At 44.7% G+C, this 20359-nt stretch overlaps 1 protein-coding gene across 1 annotated transcript in view; it reads right to left on the bottom strand.

The window, feature by feature from the left end:
- Nucleotides 1–1414: 1414 nt before the first annotated feature.
- SNTG2 (syntrophin gamma 2) overlaps nucleotides 1415–20359 on the bottom strand; it is a 368413-nt gene continuing 349468 nt past the window's right edge. The window contains exon 17 of the mRNA XM_009183595.4: nucleotides 1415–1579. Coding sequence (XP_009181859.2) covers nucleotides 1415–1579 — 165 coding nt within the window. The remainder of the gene's footprint in view (nucleotides 1580–20359) is intronic.

The raw sequence follows: 20359 nt of genomic DNA, 5'->3' as shown, positions 1-20359 counted from the left end.
CCTTTCTTTAGCATCTGTACTCTCTCTCTCTTTTTTTTTTTTTTTGGTGAGACGGAGTCTTGTTCTGTTGCCCAGGCTAGAGTGCAGTGACGCAGTCTCGGCTCAGTGCAATATCCACTCCTCAGGTACAAGCGATTCTTCTGCCTCAGCCTCCTGAGTAGCTGGGATTACAGGCGTCTGCCACCATGCCCAGTTAATATTTGTATTCTTAGTACAGACAGGGTTTTGCCATGTTGGCCAGGCTAGTCTTGAACTCCTGACCTCAAGTGATCTACCCACTTCAACTTCCCAAAGTGCTAGGATTACATGCATGAGCCACCACACCTGGCCCACATTTTCTTTTCAACAGAACTGCAGAAGCAGGCATCTGTTTATTTTCTTACTTTCCTATACTTTGTAGATTGATGGTTTTATGTTCGTCCTTTATTTGAAGGCTTGACAAGCAAGTGCCTAATCCTTATTTTTCCACCTAGAGTCCTATCTCTAAAAAAAAAATTCAAGTAACTCCCGTCAATTGCCATTAATAACAAAAATACAAAGTATCCCTACTTAGAAGTCATAAACAATATGAGAAACACGGAAACTAAACTGCATGCTATATTTGATGAATTAGGGACACAATTAAAATTCCCATTTATATATGTTATTCAATGTATGATACATTTATAAGCATGAAGATTGATATGTAATAAGATTATAATATTAAGGAATTAAAGTTGATTTCCTTTCCCCACATATTTTGACCAATGCCTGTTTCTCAAATAATCCTGTCACTCTGATCCCCACTGGAGGAGAAGGGAAGTGACAGCCCCACTGCAAAGAAGACCCTTTCCTTCCTGAGGAGAAACGTGGTACCTGCTCAGAATTTGTGATGACATATTTTATGAAAATAAATCTGGGTTTCGCCAACTTGGGAAGTGGCGTGTGCAATGCCCACACGGTTCTCATGCTGCTGGGATGCGGGCTAGGGGCGTGAACCGCATCAGGTAGACTGGAGTTTGAGCCACAGACTTGTGTGGGGGATGCTGGGCTCTCGTTTGAGGGGAGCTAAGTGGGAAGGAGAGGACAGAAAAAAATCCACCATTGTCCAGACTAACAAGGAGGACCCATCTTTGGAAACTAGTGACATGTTTTATTGGTATCACAACTATAGGCTCATTATAAAACAACACAAAGTTGCAATATTATGCAGGAAAGAATCATTTCTTACGAAAATAATTTAAGTTTTCAGTACTCAACAGAAACGTTAGCTGCTGTACATGTATTTTGTGGCCAGACTCTGACATCCATGAGGCAGGGTCCCAGGAGGCGCACCCAGCTGCTAGGAAGGAGTGGATGCAGTGCAGGACAGCCGTCAGGTGTATTTGGTGGCCAGACTCTGACTGTCCATGAAGCCGGAGTCCGGGAGGCACACTTAGTGCCAGGAAGGTGGGTACAGTGCAGGACAGCCGTCAGGTGCTGTTTGGTGGCCAGACTCACGACTGTCAGAAGCCCAGCAGGATCCCGCGGAGGCCACCTTGGCTGCTAGGAAGGAGTGGATGCAGTGCAGGACAGCCGTCAGGTCCTGGAACTCGAGTTCCTGGAGGAGAACATCAGATCAAGTGTTTATTATAATTGTTGGAAGAACACGTTACAAAAATATTTAACAAAGTGTGGACCTTGTGAACTCCAAGAAAGTCCCTCCAAGAGAGTAATAATACACAGGACATACATATGGTTTAAAGTAAAAGGCAGAGTAATATGATCCAACTTGGTTACAAACATGAATATACGGTATTTTTTATTACAACGCTGAGATTGTAACTTACTTGTTTTCTTGCACCTAACGGGAGCTAATACTCACTTCCTTTATTTTGCATCCTCATTGATCAGTGATGGGTCTTGATTAAGTCACACCTGGTAATCCGGGCCAGGACTCAGTCTTCCCCACCTGCCCAGCGCCTGTGGTGATTTTGGGATGTGGATCCCGTCGCGGCAGACCCCTGTGCTGTGTGAGTTGGCGGAACTAGCCATTGTGTCCCAGGCCTGCGTGCTTTCCGTATGGGTGCGTGTGGGTTTCATGCCAAGGCCGCGCTTGGGAGGAACAGCGCCTGCTGTGTGGTGCGGAATAGGCGGTGGGCACAGCATGGTGGGGAGGGAGGAGGGGCCTTGTTCACCCATCCTGTCCCCATGGCTACGGGAGAGCAGGCAAGGGTGCCCCAGGGAGAGATTCCTAGAGAGACGGTTATGCCCGTTTCCCCGCCCCATACCCAATAAAAAAACTAAAACAAACTGCTGGATCCTCACCTCTGCACGTTAAACACACCAAATGTCATGTAAAAAGCAAAAATGACCCAAAAAAGATTCCTCTTCTCTCCACAAACTGCCCCACATAAAGTCCTCGTGTCAAATCAACAGAAAAGTCCACGCTGAACCCCAAAGCTGACACAGAAGTTAAAGAAACTGTTTTTAGAAGTTATTCAGTTACTGGGGAAAAAATCATCTTCCTGTTTTTGATGGTAAAATATGAATCTCGCCGTCCCGCCACCCCATTCCATCGGTAGAAAAGAAGGTCTAAGTGCATTCTTCTAATGTTGTCTCTCTTCTTTGTTCACATAACAAAATTCAATAAGATGAAGAACAACAAAATTTCTTTTAAGGTGACTGCTAATTGATTGACATCCTATTTGCTAAATCTCACCAAAATTCTAGCATATTCTAAACTGCCTAGATGACACCAGAAAGAAAGAGAAATCATTTTCAAGAACAGCAACACAAACTAAGGTCCGTCAGTCCCACAGAGGTGCTCCCTTAAGCTCTCAAAAGGCAGGATCTCGGTCATTTTCATTCCATGGCAGAATGAGCGGGTGGAGAATGGGGCCCCAGGCAGGCGTGGAGGTCACACATCACTGGGTAAAGCCCTCCCTCCCCAGTAATATCCATCTCAGCTTTTCTGAACTGCTTTTCTTTATAACTCAATGACGTGACATCTCAAAAATGACTTTGAACTTCCCTGACAGCATGAATCCCCTTGGCCTCTTGCTGGTCCTCTCTGCATGCCTTTCTTTTAGAAACCGCTCCTCTCTTGCGACAGGTATAGGACCCAGGGGGACCAGGCAGAGCCCAGGGGCAGCTTGGTATAGACGACAGGGAGAGGGAGGCCAAGATGCCTACTTTGGTGTGACCAGCTGTGAGAAGTGAATACCTGAAGCTTGTTCTATCACCACTATCGCCAAGTGGACAGCCAGTGAGCCAGCCTGTCGGAAGAGGAATTCAGCACAGAGGAACACCCCACGCAGGGACACACAAAGAACACTGGGGGACACTGGGTACCAACATGCTGGGAGCTGCCCCCAACCTCCTACTGACTGCAACCGAAGACTTCGCCTTTCCTTCATTCCAATTTGAAATAAGTTCCTTCCTTTGCATGTGAAGGAATCTTAACACTGACAGCTACAACACTAATTATTTTGATCATTTCAAGTTGTGATGAGCAAAATGTTCAAGATGTTGAGGAATACTCTCCTGCCAAAGTTTCACAGTCTTTAGGTAGTTTCATAAAGGGTCATTACACTTGGAAACCCGCATCCCTCACTCTGGTCGTGAGTGGAACTCAGGGCCTGCCTAGCCCTTGTGTTAAACTTTAACTCAAGCTTGATTCACCAGTCATACCCAAAGCGTGAGACTGTACTTAAAATCTTTTATTCATTTTAACTTATCCCTGTTAGAGGAAAAAAACCAAGTAGCTTTCTAGAAGAAACACAAGGTTCTTGCAAACTTAGCGCATATTGTAATTTAATGTATGTATGTGTTTCCAAATAGTAATTACTGAACTTTTGAAGGGACTTTTGGAGAAAAAGAGCCATAATGACCATATCACTCATGCTTCAGGGTTTTGGGTTTATTTTTTTTTTTGAGACAGAATCTCTGTCGCCCAGGCTGGAGTACAGTGGCACAATGTGGGCTCACTGCAAGCTCCGCCTCCCGGGTTCACTCCATTCTCCCGCCTCAGCCTCCTGAGTAGCTGGGACTACAGGCGCCTGCCACCATGCCTGGCTAATTTTTTTTTTTTTATTTTTAGTAGAGATGGGGTTTCACCGTGTTAGCCAGGATGGTCTCGGCCTCCTAAAGTGCTGGGATTACAGGCGTGAGCCACCGCGCCCGGCCAGGGTTTTGGTTTTATACATACAAATTGAAAATTGCTTTACAAGTTCCCAAGATGTATCCAGTAATAGCACAATGCACAGAAATAAGAAGCCAAACAGCTACCAGTAATAATGCAGGCATTCAAAACAACATCAATAATTTTTGGTATCATAAGTTGAAGTTACACTCCATAATCTTTGAAAGTACTAGCAATGGCCAGGCATGGTGGAATGGTGGATCACGCCTGTAATCCCAGCACTTTGGGAGGCTGAGGTGGATGGATCACCTGAGGTCAGGAGTTTGACACCAGCCTGGCCAACATGGTGAAACGCTGTCCTTACCAAAAAAAAAAGAAAAAAACATTAGCCAGCCATGGTGGCAGGCGCCTGGTGCCTGTAATCACAGCTACTCAGGAGGCTGAGGCACAAGAATCACTTGAACCCGGGAGGTGGAGGTTACAGTGAGCCAAGATTGTACCACCGCACTCCAGCCTGGGCAACAAGAGTGAAAGTCTGTCTCAAAAGAAAAGAAAAGAAAAGACAAGACAAGAAAAGAAAAGAAAAGAAAAGAAAGTAGCCCTCATTTTGTTTTAAAGACTAATGCTAATTGTTCTTAAAACTGGATTTTTTTTCCATTAAAATTAAAGCAATTTTTTTCTTTTGGATTTAATGAAGTATTGCTAGCTGAAGCCAGTTTGACATAGAGATGTCAGATTGATTTGAAAGGTGTGCAGCCTGATTTAAAACCAAACCCTGAACCCTTTTAAAGAACAATAAAACGTATTTTACACGCAAAAAAAAAAAGAAAGAAAAAAAGAAAAAAAGAAAAGAAAGTACTAGCTAGCAGTGAAATCAGTCATGCCACTAAATTCCACACTAAAACTCAATGAGTATTATTGAAAGCCAGGAATGAAATTAAAGCTTCTGAAACAATACTCAGTCCATTCTGTCGTGATCCAGATACTGAATAAACAGGCATCCTGTGGGCATTTCACTGAACATCTTCAATTCAATGATATCTCTGGTCTGGTTAATTTTCTAACCAAGTATTACCAGCAAGGCTATCTTGAATTATAGATTTGTGGCCGGTCGCAGTGGCTCAAGCCTGTAATCCCAGCACTTTGGGAGGCCGAGACGGGCGGATCACGAGGTCAGGAGATCGAGACCATCCTGGCTAACACGGCGAAACCCCGTCTCTACTAAAAAATACAAAAAACTAGCCGGGCGAGGTGGCGGTGCCTGTAGTCCCACCTACTCGGGAGGCTGAGGCAGGAGAATGGCGTGACCCCGGGAGGCGGAGCTTGCAGTGAGCTGAGATCCGGCCACTGCACTCCAGCCTGGGCGACAGAGCGAGACTCCGTCTCAAAAAAAAAAAAAAAAGAATTATAGATTTGTAACTAGAGCTGATCAAAATCACATTTTGATATTTTGTTTGAATAAAATACCTGTGTTGAGTTTCTAAGCCTGAGACGCCCTGTATGGATCCCTCCCTGCGCTCCTCACCCGTGTTCCCGCGTAGGTCATGGGCTGACGCGTTTCCGCCTGCAGAGGAGGGGGTGCCTGCTGGCTCCCTGTGCTGGAAACAGTGTGGAATGAACAGTCTGATACGTTGGGTGAGGGAGTGTCAGCCTCATACGATGACAGAGACAGGCTCTCCCAAAGTTTATCTGGGACTATGTAGGCGATTGCAAGCTGGGACATAGGTGCTATAGGAGATGACAGGGCTATCCAGAGAGGCTGGGATTCAGGGAAGCTTACAGGCAAAGTGAGGAGGGTCACAGAAGTTGTTTCGAAACCGTTACCCTTGGCTACAGGGATCAATAGCAAGGGGGGCTTGTGTCCTCGTAGAGGACATGAAGAAATCGAGGCCACAGAAGCCTGAAGTCAAACTGACGTTGTGTGACACAGGAAGAACTTCCGCCCAGCTCTTAGACCCCGTTGCCTGTGAAACGTCTACCCAGAGATATTTGCCAACCCTGAAAAAAATAAGATTTTAATCTGCTGTAAAGTCCCAAGATTCTCTTCTCACGTGTCACTCCAGCCCATCGCATTCGCAATGTGTGACACCCTTCAGGTGGAAACGTATCCAGTTTACGGATGAGAAAGCAGAGGCTCGGGGAACTCGGGCAGCTGGCTCTGCCACGGAACACCCAGTCCCTGAGCTCCAGCCCGGCGTTCTTCCACTTCCCCTACACCCAACTCCTACAGCCCCGTCATTTTCCTCTGCAATGTATCTGTCCTAACGCCCTAGATTTTTATAAAGTATTTTAATATTTAATGGTGGCTGAAACAATGATTTTAAATATGACCCACATCTTGGCACAGTTTTCAACAGTTGAGTGCTTTAACACCCTGAATTTTTCCTTAATTAGGTAAAACTTTTAGGACGCCATGAGGCTCTATCCTGTGCTTGTCAAAATGTGAACGATGAGGTCACTCATCATTGGAGAAAATGCTTTTTCTTTCCCTCTTTATGCACAGGCATGCCCCATCTATCACCAGAGTGACACTTTCAATCAACATATAGATGCTAATATTACCCCATGTCCTCAATCAATCTCCTCCAGTGGCAATCACACCTCCTTACTGCACGGTCCGTTTATCCGTCTCAGTGCACAAACTGTTGGACATTTGTCACAAAGTGTCTGTGAGATGACTGGCCCTCCGATGAGCAGCCATCCTGGGTTCTTAGTCTTCCCAATCATTACCTAATGGCCCTATGGGAAAGGGGGCAAAGGTGAAGTCAATCAGCATTGAAGAAAACCATTTCCACTGGGCCACAGCAACCCAAACACAGGCTGTCTTTCACCGCAGGCCACTCCTCTGCCACCGACGGACCCATGAATTCAAGGAGGTGGTTACGGGGACTTGGCTCTCAAAGCAAGACTGGAAAGAGATGGTTGTTCAATGCATGAATGAATACCTGGAATAAGCGAGAATGCTTCGTAGTTTGCCTAAAGCCCAAGAAGTATAGGATGAAACGCAACAATAATGAGGAACAACCACACCCCAGAACTCAATTCCCCACTTGCAGGCTGCAGAGAGCCCCAGCCAGGGCCCCAGGCACTTCCTTACGTTTACACCATGAGGCTGGAGCCCTCACACGTGAACCACTCTGGAGCTCAGGTCGTGCCCCTTCTCCCCACTGATTCTGTGGGCGGAGGTGGTGTGCAGGTGACCTGGCTGTCCCGGGGGTGGAGGGGGCCTGATGTGCAGCCTCTCTCACTGCTGAAGCGTATGTGCTCCCGCCACAGCCAGTTTCAAGCTCCCAGGGGTTTTGTATGTGGCTGGAAATTTTCTGAAAAGGCACCATCTGGATTTTTGGGTGGTTGTGAGCCAGACGCAGCACAGGAGCACGCTGGGCAACTGTGCAGCTCAGAGGTGACGTCTTTGTGAGGCAGGACCCCACTGCGCCCTCAGAACTGCTGTGGTGACTGAATGAGGTGGCTGATGAGAAGGGAGAGGTTTCCGGTACAGCATCAATGCTCAACAGACATTGCCATTTTCACCAAACCATCTTTGTCAAATGAATAAGGCATCCTTAGCCTCAAAGCTAAGGTAAAATAAAACAAAATGTAGGTGACACAGTCCTCATTTTTCAAATAAGAAAACAGAGATTTAAATAACCCGTGCAAGGTGACAAGGCCAATGTGTTGCAAGATTGGCACCTGAAGTAGAATCTGATTCTTAGCCCAATGGGACCTGATGTTTCACTCATGGAAGATTTCAGAACCTTGACACTACGAGGTCACCGTATTACAAAACGCCCAAGAATAAACTCATAAGCTTTATGGGGAGTGGTCCTGCAGAGACAGCATTTCCTGGGAGCCCGTTGGACAGGCAGAATCTCAGGCTCCACCCTGACCTACTGAGTTTACACTCGCAGGGTTGCTGGACTGTGTGCTCAACCCTGACTAGGAGGGGTTGCTAGGAGGAGGCCTTCACAGGCCCAGCCTCACCATGCCCAGGAGCTCAGTGGGCAGAGGGGCCTGCATCCCAGTCCAAAGGAGCTCAGGGGGCAGAGGGGCCCACATCCCAGTCCAAAGGAGCTCAGGAGGCAGAGGGGCTGGCATCCCAGCACAGGAGCTCAGGGGGCAAAGGGGCCCGCATCCCAGACCAAAGGAGCCCAGGGGGCAGAGGGGCTGGCATCCCAGTTGAAAGGAGCAGAGGGGAGGAGAGGAGAGGCTGGCACCCCAAACACAGTCGGGAAGCTAAAGGTGCCAGGAGGATGGAACAGAAGACGGCTTTGGTTGTAACTTGTCATTTTCATTGTACCCTGGGGGAATGAATGATTTTTACAGCTGGGCATGGTGTGGGTGGATGAGGTTCCAGAAGAAGGCAGGAACCAAGGCACGAGTGTGGTGAATTAGAAAGTGATGGTTGCCGAGGGGACTCTGCCGGCACTCCTCTGCAGGGCCAGGGACCTCCCAGTCGACTGGGAGACACCGAATCATGTCTGTGGGGTGAGGACAGCTGTCCATCATGAGACAGGAGGGAAAGACTGAGGACAGGACTTTCCCTCAGGAGGGGCTGCAGGTGTCCAGGAAGGGTGAGGGCATGTCAGAGGGCAGGTCAGTGAGGAGGAAAGCGCCCTGTGGGCTGGCAGAGAGGGTGGGCCGAGCATTCCACCATGGGGGCTGGCGTTCCTGGAACAACCAGCTCAGAGACACTTCAGAGCAGTGGGATGAAGGCTTCCACAGTAAACTGTAAATGAGGCAGGTGCTTTTCCCCAGAATGGCAGAAACAGCTGGTGAGAGAGAAATAAATCCAGGCTGTTGAGCCCGGCTGGGTGTGGCCGAGTCGGCGGCTGAGCACAGAGGGCTCCATTCACACCCCGTGCGTCTCCAATCTTCTTTGGAGGTTGTTGTGTCAAGTGCCCTCTTTCTTCTACCCGTTCAGATTCATCGGGTTAGATTCAAAGATCTACCTTCCTTGGCAGTGCTCCCTGTCATCGTGACAGGGTTCTCCGTGATTTGCCTCCCGGGATACTTTCCTTGGTGTTTCTTTGACTCAGGTTTTTAAACCACCTTTTCCCCTTCAGCAAATAATGGAATCATATCTTCATAAATGCTATTTATACCCTCAGTATTATTGTCTTGCCAGAAGGCTAAAAATCATCTGACTTCTGCAAACAACTGTGAATCTATCACTCTGGCCTCTTCCTGTGCCTTCAGAGACATATTTTAAAGATGAATTCCTGTCTCTTTGGAAAGCTGTTTTCACAAAGCGTAGTCCTTGCAATTTACTGTAGCTCCAGAGTCAGGCAGACAGAGGGAAAGCAAGGAAATTAAGAGAACCGTGGGGCTGCTTTCTTCTGCTTGTGTAAATATTTTATTTGGAAATTTCCAAGTTCTGACAGAGATAAATAGCTCCTCCACCTATTGGCCGAACAAGGTCAATTTTGTGAGGAGATGGTACAGAATTTTACCCATTCCAAACTTGATATTGAGAGTAAAAGTAGTAATAAACATATTAAGGAATTGGGAAGACATTTTCTGATAATTTTGTCTTACAAATAATTAACAAAAACATGAAAATCAGGCACCAATTCAAGTCAATCATGTCCCTATTCACTCAAAATATCATTTGCTTTCGTAAGGCTAGTCATTAGAGCCCGATGGGCTTTTCTTTCTTTTTCTTTTTCTTTTCCAATAATGACAGCTAAAAAAACTTCATGTATCTTTTTTGGAAGCATGTTGGCATTTATACTTCTATTTTCTCATTTAATAAAATACAGTTCTTACAATCACTGTTCCCTTTCCATCATCAACATTCATCATGTTTCTCTGAGCCAAAACCTTAGCCTTCACTCAAGTCATCAGCGCCAGCAAATGACAGCGTGGTTATATTTCTAAGCATATGTGCAGAAACAGCATCTGGCTGTCCTTGCTGGAAAAATCTGTGATTTATAAATTGCCAAACTCCTGCAAGAAGCACCACACAGATTACTACAATGGATAATCATAAATAAATGGGCAATCTGGTAGCTTTTCTAAGAGGCAGAGAACACACTTGCACGTGTATTGGGGCCAGCTGTGTTGCAGGGCGACCTCCTTCCAGACCTCCATTCACACTGTAACACTTTCCCTCCTCTTTCAAAGGCTTGAAATTAATTCAGCCAAAGCCCAGCAGGAACTAATGTGGTTACATCCAAGTTCCGCCTTCCAGGAAGAACCACCTTCTCCCTCTGCAGAGTCTGCTCCCCTGACCGTTTTCTGAGGAATCGCCACATATTAAAAACCGTAATTATCCTAATAGGCATTGCGGGGAGGGCAATGCAATGTCTGAAATGTAGAAGGCACTGGGGGGTGACAGCAAGGCCAGGAGACTGAGGTCATCCCATTTCCTAAATGGGCACACTTCTTTTGTTGTTGTTTATAAAATTTTAATTTAAAAACATTAAATTTTTAAACAGACATTATAAGTTGTTATCCCCTCCAAAAGGCTTATAATTCATTGTTTTAGCAATAATCATTTCCAAATGTTGACAAGACCAGAGTCTGGGCAGGCTGTGAATCTTAGATGACTTAAGCTTAACTTTGATTCTATGTTTACAAATTCTTTTACCCTAAGCAAGATATTTACACTCATCCCCAGGTTCACGATGAACAAACCGAGGATAATTACACTGTCCCGGAGCTTGGTGGTGATTAATGCAATCATGCATAAACACTACCCAGTACAGTCCCTGGCATCTGGATGGCACTTAATATACAAGAGAGATTGAAACTGCCTTTGTGAAACTTATGAAGGTGAGAAAAGTAGTGTAAGTGACCCCACCAAGCTTCTAACCTCACAAGCTGATGGCCTTGTTCATGGCTGGACACAGGCCCAGTTCAGAACACAGGAATTTAGCTTCTAGTTTAACCTTAAAGCAAGGATGATAACAGCCCCTTCCCAAAGCTACCCCTGTTCTTGTTCGAGGACCAAAACTGCCTTTGTACAGCTAATGAAGGGCCACAAGTTTAGAATTATGGCAGGAACCTGAATTCTGCTAAAAGCTCTGCATAAGTCAATTGGAACTAGTCATTGTTTCTTAACTTGTTTACTGCTCAGGTGTCATGTAGCTGGTGTTCACAAGACTTGTAACTTCCCTAATTGCCTCCATAGATAACATCACTATTGTAAAGACTAAGACTGGTGTCTGAGATATTTTTTCAGACCTTATATTTTAGTGGAACAACTGATGCCGCCTAGGCCAGTGACGCCAACCAGGAAGCGATGCAGTGCACAAAGACAGTTTGGACATCCCGTCATTTCATCCCCAACCCAGCCAGTCAGCGTTTCCCATTGTCTAGCCCCTTGCTGGAAGACTATCCTATAAAATCCTAGCCTTTGAATTCTTCGTAAGGAAGATTTGAGAAGTACCTCCTGTCTCCTCTCGCTCAGTTGCCTTGCAATAATTAAACTCTTTCTCTGCTGTAACACGTGCTGTCTCATTGTATTGGCTTTTTTGTGCATCAGGCAAGAAGAACCCATTGGGCTGTAACAAGATTATTTTTAAAGAAAATAATTTGTTAGAAATGCACCAAGTAAGAAAGCTAGATGCACAAGTATTAGTTTAAGCTGATTTCTGTTCAACTGCACAACAATTTGTTAATGAAAAGAGTCAAACTCTGTAAAATATTTGAAGAGATTTATTCTCAAATATGAGTGGCCATGGCCTGAGACACTGCCCTCAGGAGGTCCTGGGACATGTTCCCAAGGTGGTTAGGGCACAGCTTGATTTTATACATTTTAGGAAGACATGAGACTTCAATCAAATATATTTAAGAAATACATTGTTTTGGTTCAGAAAGGTGGGACAACTACAAATAGGAACTTCCAGCTTAGAGGTAGATTGAAAAATTTTCTGACTGACAATTGATTGAGTATATGTAAAGACCTGGGATCAATAGAAAGGAATGTCTGGGTTAAGATAAAAGATTGTGGAGACCACAGTTCTTATTTGCAGAGGAAGCTTTAAGGTAGTAGGCTTTACAGAAAGAATAGGTTGTAAAATATTTCTTTTCAGATTTAAAGAATACGTTGATATTAATGCCGGAGAGGCATCATGAGGCACACCCAACCGTTATTTCCCGTCATGGCCTGAACCAGTCTTTCAGGTTAAATTTTAAGAAATCCCTGGTTGAGAAGGAAGTCCATTCAGATGGCTGGGGGGGCCTTAGAATTTTATTTTTGGTTTACAAATTATTCATGCACCCTTGCGTGTAGAATAAAACATATAAAGGGCATGCTGTGCTCCAGGCAGGGTCCGGTGGCTGTTGCCATAGGGATGTCAACCTAAAGCAAGAAGCTGAGGCTAAATTAATACATGTGGAGAATTTCTTTGAGCTAAGCTTGAGAGCTGCAACCTAGGTACACAGATTTAAATTGCCCTGAATATACACTCCAAAAAGCTGCAGTTATAAATGGACCTTTAAAAAAAAGAGGCAGTTTCTGAGTTGTTTACCCAAAATCTAAATTAAATACCATAAGCTACTGATTGATTGGCTATGCTTTGTTCTTTGTATCACAAATTCCAGGAACATGAAGACGATGCGTGAGGCAGCAGGGCAGGGCCCAATGCCTTTAAACAGCTGCCCCAGGCAAGGATGCACGTGTGGGACTGCAGGACTGCTGCCCCAAACTCACGTCTCCCTGGGACTGATAAATTCCGCAAACCTCACGTAGCTGACTCCTCTGAGCTAGTTTTCTCTTCCCAGGGATGGGTGAGATCCAGCCATTTAGACCCCTTAATGCTGAACTCACAAGGCCTTGGCCAAGGAGTGAAAGGAGTGAAATACGGGTTCACACATACACTGATGGGAGCCAGACAGGGGCCTGACAGGACACGGAGAGAGACGGGGACTTCAGAGTGACAGAGAGGAACGGGCAGTGAGAGATGATGTTGTGGTCTTTAAGAAGAGCCCGTGGTTATAAACCAGTGCTTTCAAAACCAATTCTGTCCTGGTTTGATGATGGTCCGAGTCTCCGGGCAGGGCTGGTGACGGTCAGCTGGGGTGTGGCTTGCCTGAGGGCTCCCTGGTTTTCATGGGTTGAGCCTCAACACCAGGAAGACCCACAGGCTGGTCAGGAGGCTACTGGACCCTGCCCTGCAGGAGTCCTGGCTGGAGCTCTAAGCCCTCTCAAGTCCTGTTCTTCTTACTCAAGGGCCCAAAGCCCCTGCCTGTTATGGTGGTGCCTGGGTAGGGTTAGCACTGGCACCAGAAGGGCTTCACCTTCCTGTTCCCTAATGACTGAGCTCTGACCTTTTTTTTCCTCTTTACGGAATTCCTTTCTAAAGGGCCCGGGGAGTTGTGCCCTACAAACCATAAAATCCCCTTGAACAGATTCTTTTTTTTCTTATTAATCCGTATGATGTGGTTGACTTTCCAGCCTGACTTTGGTACAGCATGACATGGTAGATGCAGATGCCCTCATCTTAACTTCAGTGTTACTTCACACTGACCTCAAGTCTTCAGACAAAGCTTAGCTCTTTCAACCAACTGCCAGCTAAAGAATCCCCAAAACCCACCTATGACTTGTAAGCCCCCACTTGGAGATGCCCACCTTTCCAGGCTGAACCAGTGCACACCCTCCATACACTGACTTCTGATTTCACCTGAGATTCCATCACCCTGAAATGTATGAAACCAAATTGCAACCCGGCTGCTCAGGTGCACCTGCACCTTCTTGGGACCTCAGGAGACTGTGTGTCCCGAGGTCACAGTCACTCTGTTGGCTCAGAATAAACCTTTAAGTATTTTGGCAGCATTCGATTTCCTGTTGCCATCCTCGTCGTCTTCCTCTAGTTGTGAATGCTGAAGCCCGCATTGCAGGGAGCTTGCCCCTCTGGTTCATGTCCTGGCTGCCCCTGGAACTTGGCACTGGAGAGGTTGGGTGGGATGTGCAGAGCAAACAGGACTTCCTGCTCAAGCAAGTCTGGACATCAGAGCTGGAGATGGGGACTGAGACCACAATCAGCTGTGGTCGGGGCAAGCCTGCCCTCTGCCCTCCCTGGGACGGGGGCTTCCTGCCTCCAGAGACATCCTTGGATGTGGGCGGCTCTCAGGAGTCCCAGTGCCAGGCAGGGTGGAGGGGTGGTCCTATCGGCAGGGCTGCTGGGCCAGGCGTGCCCAGAACAGGGCGAAGAGTGAGAGTCCACTCTTCCTATGCACGTCCTGCTTCCCAAATTCACAATCCCAGTAAGAGGAAGCTGCTGCTGTCCTAGAGAGCAGGTGCTGTTTGAAATGTAGGACACTCAGGAGACAAATGTAATTCATAACACAACTCACAACAAGCCGGGAGCAAGGAACCGGCCTCATCTAAGGAGTGAGATCCCTGCCCCGAGGTCTTCACGGAAGACTTGCTAGGGAGGCTCTGATTTGCATTGATTAGGTCCTCAAGAAGGTTTTAAATATTAAAGGAAAATATCTTTTCCAGACTCTGAACTACCTAAGTCCCAGGCTACAGCATGTTGTTCATTAAAATAAAATAAAACAGGCCGGGTGAGGTGGTGCACAGCTGTAATCCCAGTGCTTTGGGAGGCTGAGGCAGGAGGATGGCTTGAGCCCAGGAATCTGAGCCCGCAGGGAGCTATGACTGTGCCACTGCGATCCAGCCTGGGCAACAGAGTAAGACCCTATCTCCAAAGAAACAAAAACACAAACAAAAAACAAGATAAAAATTAGAAAACAGAGCATTGTTGGGTCTCAGCAGGTGGCGCCCTGAAGCCTGGCACATGGATGTGCTGAGGGCCCCAGAAGCTGCCTCGGAATCAAGGTCCCTCCAGCCTTATCTTGTTTCTCTCCCAAGTGCGGGGAGAAGCTCTCTGGAGTCTCCTTACTTGACTGAGAAAGTTTCTTTCAAAGGAAATGCAACTGTCTTAAGACCGCCTCCCCAGAGATCTCATTAAACAGCCGGGAAAGATCCACCACTAGAGAAGAGAAGAGACTGGAGGTGGCCACCAGGCCCAGACTTTCCCCCTCTTCTTCTGAGGGCAGCTCCCGGAGGTGACCTAGGAGACTTGGTCTGCAGCCGAGACAACCTTCACTCCTATGCACCCTCCCTGGAGCACGGGCCTGAGCATCCCCACTCCTCCTCTCTGTAAGGAGGGCATTTGGGCCTCAGCCACCTGGACCCTCTCTGAGTTCACATGTCCCATGACCTCCATGAACACATGAGAGTGTAATAACTGTTCTCTGCTTCTCTCTTGTTAACGTGTGTCTCTGCTGTAAGGGTGTCAGCTGTGGCCCTTTTTGTTGGGGAACACAGGGATCATCCTGAGCTTCCTGATGCACACGGAAAGCACAGCGTTCAAGTGGGGGAAGATCTGGACGATCACAGGTGAATCCGGTCACCTGGAAACTCCTGTGAGCATCTCCAATAGCAGAGACATGTGGACTCCTGCAAACCCAGCTCAGCTGCCATCCTCCTGTGGCAGCCAAAGGTCTCAGAAAGGCACGTCTCTAAAACTTGGTTTTCTCACCTATAAATTGGGGCAAACCCCAGTCTGTGTGTATTGGGAGAATTAAGTGAGATACTGAATGTAAACTTTGGCACAATTTAACCATCAAAAATGGCAGCTATAATTTAAGCTAATAACTTCTTTCTTTGAGCCAGGTGTCTTGCCTGTAAAATGGGGATCTTTTGTTATAAAAAAAATTAGGAAGAAAATAAACTGTAATTGGCTCGGTGCAAAACATCCCAAATTAATTCAATGATTATTAATAACAAAAGATGGAAAAATTATTTTCCCATTTAGGAAAAAATGTGAAATAATAGCAAAACTAGGATGCTTTTATAATTAATGCAAGTAATAATAAAATGTCATTATTTTACCATTCAATTTTAGAAAGACAAATCACACTATGTCAAATATTTTATTTTTGTACTGGATCACTTTTGTGAATATATGCACTTACATTAGAGATATTTCGCGTTAGAATCTTTTTTGGTTGAAAGAATAGAGGTGATCATCTCTTTTTGAAGAGATGCCATTTTCAACAATATTTTGTTATTTGGTATTTATTAATTCCTAGCAGGAGCCAGCTCTATAGAACCTGGAAAAGAAAAATGACCCACTTTGCAAAAGAATTTCTCCTTCGATTAGTATGAAATGTTTGCCCTTTCTATCCTGGAAAGGATAAATAACGGTGTATTATAAATGGGCTGTTGCATGATGATCTCATTTATTCAAATGCCAAGTCCACCCTCTGTCTGCATAGACTCCTCTTCCCACCCCTTCTTCCAGGGTAATAACAACCGGCATCTCGGTTCTTTAAGTAACTTCTCCAAATTCACAATCTCTGAGGTCTGCAGGTTTTGTTACCTAAATCAGTAAATTTAGACAGAGGTGAGGATTTGCTTTAGTTGTTAGCTCTGGTTTTTTTTTTTTTGTGGGGAGGAGAAAGAAGACCTTGGGAACACACAGAAAATTGTCGGAGGCCATGGAGAGGCAGGCGAGTGCCTCGGTGCCTCTTCTGTGCCTCCAGAGCCTCCACCCTCTAGGAGCTCCCGGAAGCAGCCTGTGCTGCAGCCCAGCCTGATTCCGGTTCGAGGTGGCTGGTGTGCGGATGGTGCAAAGCCTTAAGCAGTTTCTAGTCTGCAGATCAGGGAGTGATGCAGCAGCCAATACTCTCATTTGGCCATTAGCATGGGGGCAGGGGGTGCTACCCTTTCCCCCACCTGACCATCTTGTCTCCAGCCTGTATGCAGGTGCCAGCGCACAGCTCCTGGGCTGCAGTGGAATGTGTTTGTTTCTGTGGGTTAAGCAGTTACGGCTTCCTCTACTGTGGTGTGGCGGAAGGGTTTACATTTTCCTCTTGATATTCATCAGCTTAAGATTCACACATCAGAGAAATAACCAGCCCTCACAAGGAGCAAATCTTTTTACTGATGAGGTGTGACAAGCCTTCCACTCAACTTGAGGGAAAACTGGCGGGAAGCCCTCCTCCTGGAGTCTGGAAAAATATAAAAACAGCGACAAACCATTCCTTATATCAATGTGAGAACTGAAGTGGGAATTCAAGGTGGCTCCAGCCCCAACTAGCACATGTTAGATAACTCTGGTAAGTGACTGTTTTGTATCACGTATTAGGGAGTTTAAAACACTGCTGCCAAACAGCAAAAGAGAAAAGAGATGAAAGTGGACTTGATCAAAATAAAAAACTTTTGTGCATCGAAGGACATTTTCAAGAGAGTGAGAAAAGATGAACTATAGAACGGAAGAAAATATTTATACATCATGTATCTTAGAAGAATTTAATATCCATAATATGTCAAGAACTCCTACACATCATCAACAACAAAACCCCAAATAATCCACTTTAAAAATGGGCAGAGGACTTAAGTTTCTCCAAAGGAGACACACAGATGACCCCTTAACACAGGGTAAGATGCATCACATCATCAATCACTGGGGAAATGCAAACAAACAAACAAAACCCTCAAAATGAGATACCACTTCACACCTACTACAATGGCTGTAGTATTTGAAAAAGGAGAAAAGAACAACATTGGTGAGGATGTGGAGAAACTGGGACCTTCATTGATGGTTGGAATGTAAACAAGTATAGGTGCTGTGGAAAACAGATGAGCAATTCCTTAAGAAAGTTAAACAGAGTTATGATATGGCCTAGCAAATTCACTCCTATGGGTATTCCAAAAAATAAAAAAGGAACTCGAACAGATACGTGCATGTAAATGTGCATTGCATCATTATTCACAATAGCCAAAAGGTGAAATAACCCAGAGTGCTCATCAACAAATATTGAATAAAATATGATGTATCCATAAAATGGAATATAACTCAGCTCTAAAAAAGAATGTTCTGGTACTTATTCCAACATGGATGGACCTTGAAGACATTAAGCTCTAAGCAAAAGAAGCCAGACAGAAAAGGTCGTCTATTCTACGACTGCACTTCTATGAGGCACCTAGAAAAAGCAAGTTCATAGAGAGAGACAATAGAATAGAGGTTACCCAGAGCTGGGGGTTGGGAGAAGGGGAAAATAAATTTTGCTCCTATCCCCTTATAATGAATAATCTGAAAAAGAAATCATAGAAACAATCCCATTTACAATAGGATAAAAAAATAAAATGCTAAGGAAAGAACTTAACCATGGATGCAAAGGTCTTGTAGAATGAAAACTAAAATAAATTGTTAAAAGAAAGTAATGAAGACATCAATAAATGGAAAGGCATCCCATATTTATGGGTTGGAAGGCATAATATTATTAAGATGTTAATATTACCAGAAGTGAACCTCAGATTCAACACATTCTCCATCCAAATTCCAAAGAGATATATATATATATTTTTTTTTTTTTTGAGATAGAGTCTCGCTCTGTCACCCAGGCTGGAGTGCAGTGGCTGGATCTCAGCTCACTGCAAGCTCCGCCTCCCGGGTCCACGCCATTCTCCTGCCTCAGCCTCCCGAGTAGCTGGGACTACAGGCGCCCGCCACCTCACCTGGCTAGTTTTTTTTTTGTATTTTTTAGTAGAGACAGGGTTTCACCGTGTTAGCCAGGATGGTCTCTATCTCCTGACCTCATGATCCACCCGTCTCGGCCTCCCAAAGTGCTGGGATTACAGGCTTGAGCCACCGCGCCCGGCCCCAAAGATATTTTTTGATAGAAAAATGCATCTGTAATCTTAAAGGATCCTGACTAGCCAAAACAATCTTGAAAACAAATAAACAAAGTCTGAGGTCTCATAGTTCCTGATTTTAAAGCTTATGGCAAAGCCACAGTAATCAAAACACTGTTACTGGTATAAAGAGAGACATACAGATGAATGAATGAATAATGAATGATGAATGAATACACCAGAGAGCACAGAAGTAAAACCTGGCCTATGTGGTGCCATATAAGTCTGCCACTCAATCGGAAATGTCCATGCTACGGGCAATAAGCAGTTTTTTAATTAACTGGTGCTGGGAAAATTAGATATCCACTTGCAACACAATGAATTTAGGCTCTTACCTTATACCATATATAAAAATTAACCCCAAATGAATCAAGGACCTAAAAATAAGAGCTAAAACTTTAAAAAGTTTAGACGAAAACATAGGGAAACACTTCATGACATTGGGTTTGACAATAATTTCTTGGATATGACACAAATAGCAAAGGCAATCAAATAAAGCATAGATAAATTAAAAGAGATAATTAGATTGCACCAATATTAATAACTTTTGTGCATCAAAGGACACTGTAAACAAAGAATAAAGAGAAACTCCCAGAATGAGAGAAGACATCTGCAAATCACACACTTGATAAGGAGCTAATATCTAGAATATTTAAGAACTCTTACAAACAAGCAACAACAACAACAACAAAAACTTGATTAGAAAATGGGCAAAAAATCTGAATATTTATCTAGAGAAGATATACAAGTGTCCAATAAGCACATGAAAAGATGTTCAACATCAATAATCATTAGAAGATAATAAAACCCCAGTGAGATAACATTTAACATCCATTAGGATAGCCAGTACTCTCCTAGGAAAATCAGAAGTGTTGTTGAGGATGTGGAGAAACTGGAACCCTTGTGCATTCCAATTTCCTTTGTTGGTGGAAATAAAATGGTGCAGCTGCTACAGGAAAGAGTACAGGAGTTCCTCAAAAAATTAAAAATAGAATTACCACATGATCCAGCAATTCTACTTTTGTTCAATACCCAAATAATTTAAAACAGGGACTCAAGCAGATATTTGAACACCTGTGTTCACAGTAGCTATATTCACAAGAGCCAAAGGATGGAAGCAGCCTAAGTGTTCGCCCATGAATGAAAGGATTAAAAATTGGGTATATGCATATAATGGAATATTATTCAACCTAAAAAAGAAAAGAAACAGTAGCCAAAGCAATCTATAGATTCAATTGCAATCCCTATCAAAATTCCAATGACATGTTTGACTGAAACAGAAAAAAATTCTAAAATTCATATTGAACTACAAAAGACCTTGAATAGCAAAAGCATTGTTGGGCAAATAGAACAAAGCTAGGGGCATTGCACTACCCAACTTCAAAATATACTACAAAGCTATAACAACCAAAACAGCATGGTACTAGTGCTAAAACAGAAATATAGACAAAAACAGAATAGAGACCCCAAAGATAAATCCATGCTTTTACCATCAATTGCTCCTCTACAAGGGTGGCAAGAACATATAATGGGGAAAAGATAGTCTCTTCAATAAATGATGTGGGGAAAACTGGATATTCACATGCAGAAGAATGAAATCAGAT

This window comes from Papio anubis, chromosome 14 (assembly GCF_008728515.1).
Source record: "Papio anubis isolate 15944 chromosome 14, Panubis1.0, whole genome shotgun sequence".
Classification (NCBI taxonomy): Eukaryota; Metazoa; Chordata; class Mammalia; order Primates; family Cercopithecidae; genus Papio; species Papio anubis.
This window is presented reverse-complemented; position numbering and strand designations above follow the sequence as displayed.